At 37.9% G+C, this 4,175-nt stretch overlaps 1 protein-coding gene across 1 annotated transcript; it reads right to left on the reverse strand.

The window, feature by feature from the left end:
• Positions 1-1,958: 1,958 nt before the first annotated feature.
• On the reverse strand, positions 1,959-3,944 carry LOC121867065 (the record flags this gene model as incomplete). The annotated part of the gene is given in 2 exon segments (XM_042366823.1): positions 1,959-2,597; positions 3,915-3,944. A coding segment is annotated over 1 exon segment (639 nt), but the record flags the coding sequence as incomplete, so codon positions are not given.
• Positions 3,945-4,175: the final 231 nt, after the last annotated feature.

The following is a 4,175-nucleotide window of genomic DNA, read 5'->3' on the forward strand; positions in this document are numbered from 1 at the left end:
AAAGGAGGGCCACCAAACTGGTGCCTGCACTTGGCACCCTCAGCTACCCTGAGAGATTGGAGCACCTGAACTTGCCTAGCTTATACTACAGACGGGCAAGGGGGGACCTAGTTGAGGTGTATAAGCATCTCAGGGGCACTACTCAGTTGAGTGTCCTACTTGGAGCTGGCGGACGCTCGCCCCTGACAAGGGTCACAGCTCAAGATTGAAGAAGCCGCAAGTCCAGAAAAACCGTGAGGGCAAACTTTTTCGGAGTGAGGGTTGTAAACTCTTGGAACAATCTACCAGAGAGTGTTGTGACGGCACCGAGTGTGAGCTCTTTCAAGAGAAGACTTGACCAGCACTGGAGCGGGTTCAGGTACATTCAGGAGCCGGTGCATGCCCAGTATTTGCCAACAGTGCGTGACAGAGACGTGACCGATCGCCCGGGCGGCTAGCGAGCCGATCTTTTGGTGAAGAATATAAATGAAAAGAGACGTGACCGATCGCCCAAGCGGCTAACAAGCCGATCAGTGGCGAAGAGGATAAAAGTAAAAGTAAAAAATAAATTAACTAACGTGAAACTACACTGAATTACTTGAATGTAACTAAGCGAGCACTGATGGACACATAAGAGACATAAATAGGTACTCACATAGATATACCACATTGGTGGTGACAGGAACAACACAGAAATAAAATGAAGTATAAGTAACAGGTGACAAGTGTCACTCAAAAGAACGTGAACTGAATGACGAGAGGACTGGACTGCCCTCCGTCTACAGGTGGACTACTATTTATATGGTCGGTTCCCGCCAATGCGACCAGCCAGTGAAACATGGGTTGTTTAACGATGCAGATGGTCGTTAGAGAAACAAAGAATGCATGTTGCATTACTAAATGAAGAAATAAGATGGCCTTGGACAGATAATAACAGTTAAAACCTAAACAGCACAGGGTAAGGTGACTAGATTATATAATAGTAAATATAACACATCATTACAGGAATAATATGGAACAACATGGAAGCAAGTTATATAAAAAAAATAGAAAAATACGACATGGTCGTAATACCTCAGATTAAAGTTAGGATAATATATTTGACATTGCTGGATTCCTTGTAAGACCAGGAATATTTTGAATACAAATGTCATATATTTTGCACAAAAAATAACATATTTACTCAGAGTAAACATTATATCTAAAATTTTTATGTCTAATGCAAAATCTATGATGTTTATATTCAAAATGATCACCAAATTGTAAGAATTCCAGCAATGTAAATTATATTCTGACAGGGTAATTTGTATGAATTTTATGAGCTAAAACAAATATGTTCAGTTAATAAAAAAAAAAATATTCTTCACACAGTAACAGATGGTCGGTTGGTCCCTCCCTCCCCCCACCCCCCACCAACCTTGTCCCTACCAGATGTGGGAAAACCAGAATATTTACCTTTTTAGTAATAAATAATACCTCAAACTAAAGTTAGGATAACATAATTGACATTGCTGGATTCCTTGTAAGACCAGGAATATTTTGAATACAAATGTCATATATTTTGCACAAAAAATAACATATTTACTCAGAGTAAACATTATATCTAAAATTTGTATGTCTTATGCAAAATCTATGATGTTTATATTCAAAATGATCATCATATTGTAAGAATTCCAGCAATGTAAATTATATTCTGGCCGGTAATTTGTATGAATTTTATGAGCTAAAACAGGCAGTCAGGCAGGGTGGCGGGTGGGGGTTGGGGCGAATCTAAAAATAGCTCTCAAGCCGGACACTCACCGCGTGGAAAAAACCCACGTTAAGTGAAAGTTAGGCTCTGGCGAGGCACCGCGTATACGGTAAAACGCGCTAAGCGAAACCGCGTTAAGCAGGGTAATCGGTGGCGTAGCTGGAGTGTGTGCCGCCCGGGGCGGCCCTTGAGTTTGCCGCCCCCCCCCCCGTGCCCCCACAAAAAATACATCAATTGTTGCTCCACGAGCAATCCTAATTTCCAACTCCTTCCATTGTGTGAAATTCCGAACGTGAGCTGCACTGGATTCGTGCTCGGATATTCTAGGATTCAGTTTCCACCATATGTTGAATCCATCCTCAGAATTAAACAGTTTGCAACAAAAGCAGTAAAGAGCTTCCTTGGAAGGGGAGTACACCATCCATGATCTCAACATTCTTTCACCATTTGGCAGAGTTTGAAAAAACCATTCGCGTGTTAGTTTTCTAGTTTGTCCTTTGGTTGACACACCTTCACGAATTACTTCACCAAAATCAGAATCTAGATTTTGAACCACAGACGCACCTTGACGTACCAGAAAGATCCGTGTGTCATTGCTAATCTTGCTTGGCCATAGGCCAACATCTTTTATGTCCACTCTGTCCACAGCTGGTCCCGGAATATTTTCTTCTTCATGTTCTTCATCACTTGAAGGAGTTGAAGTTGACGAATCGCTTGAAGTTGAACTTGAATCCCTTGAATTTGATAATGATTTGGTTTCTATACGACTGATGTATTTAAAGAGTGCCCCTTTATTCTTGTTTAATACTTCCTCTCTTGCCTTTCTCTTTTTTCTATACACAGCACCACTTTCTTTAGCTCGCTTCATCTGGGGACAGAGTGATAGAAGTATAAAACATTAATTTTTCGAGAAATAAATTCACACTGCATGTTTAAAATTAAAAGATAAAAAAAATTGAAAAAAATGACGAGAACTTTAGATAAAAGTGATGAAGCTAAATATTACAAGTCACAAATTCTACACTTTTAACAAATAACACATTAAGAAAAAAGCTCTGTGTAGCAAAAGAATGCTTTTGTGAATTTACAAAAAAAAATTTAAAATGTATTACGTACATTATTTATTATTTCGGCATTGCATAATATAAAAAAACGCTATTCCAAAAGTAATATGCATAGGAAAACATTTTTTCTTAAATAGCATTTCCTCAGCATATATATATATATATATATATATATATATATATATATATATATATATATATATATATATATATATATATATATATATATATATGCACAATAACCACTGGAGAAAGGAAAGACAAGCAGCAAGTACTTTGGTTTAATACATCCTCTGCCTGAGGATGTATTAAACGAAAGTACTTGCTGCTTGTCTTTCCTTTCTCCAGTGGTTATTGTGCATCTATTCTTCATGATGTGAAGTTTCTGCATGCATATATATATATATATATATATATATATATATATATATATATATATATATATATATATATATATATATATATATATATATATATATATATATGTTTATATATATATTATTTTAGGTTAGGTTAGGAATCCGTTACATAAAACAATTGTACTGCACCGTTATCTTTTATTGAGTATGATCTAAAATCACGGTATAATGACACTAGTATCAATGTAATACAATGGAAATGTAAAAAGTAGCAACTTAATCTAAAATTACAGACTCAGAGTACAGTGAAAATGGATGTCTGACATAAGCCCCCCGACGAAAGCCACCCAGACGAAAGACACCCAGACAAAAGCCCCCTACTTTGATCGGGGTGGCTTTTGTCTGACAACCCTAACCCTAACCCAACCCAACCTAACCCTAACCTAACCAATAATTAACCACAGAGAAGAACAGTATATTTTACCCTCAACTATTTAATTATGTCCGTAACTTTTGAAAGCCCTTACTGTTGTCAGACAAAAGCCACCCCGATCAAAGTAGGGGGCTTTTGTCTGGGTGGCTTTTGTCTGGGTGGCTTTTGTCTGGGTGGCTTTTGTCGGGGGGGCTTTTGTTTGTACCCCATTGAGGATAGTGTCTTAGTATAAAATCGCAATGCTGTGAAACAAAATCTTAATATTTAATCTCAGTACCGCAGCAAAAGTCACATCAATATTTTTTAACCAATACTTTAATATTTCTTACCTTATAGTATTATGTCTTCCAACGAAGTAAGTAACTGGATCGAAAACACAAGAGAACTTAAAAGTCGTCTAGCTTCCCCTCGTCTTGTCACGATGGAGACTTGTGCAGAACTGAAGTGAATTGCTTGTAACTGGTGGATTGGTCGGCTGTACATGAACTGATATGACCCGAGACTGCATGGTTTTGCAGCTACTGGAGACGTTAATCCTTCCCTTTGTATCGGCGTTAAGTTAATCCTCGTCGTGTCTGACCTAACACCTG

This window comes from Homarus americanus, unplaced genomic scaffold, assembly GCF_018991925.1.
Source record: "Homarus americanus isolate GMGI-L3 unplaced genomic scaffold, GMGI_Hamer_2.0 scaffold37419, whole genome shotgun sequence".
NCBI classification, from domain to species: Eukaryota; Metazoa; Arthropoda; class Malacostraca; order Decapoda; family Nephropidae; genus Homarus; species Homarus americanus.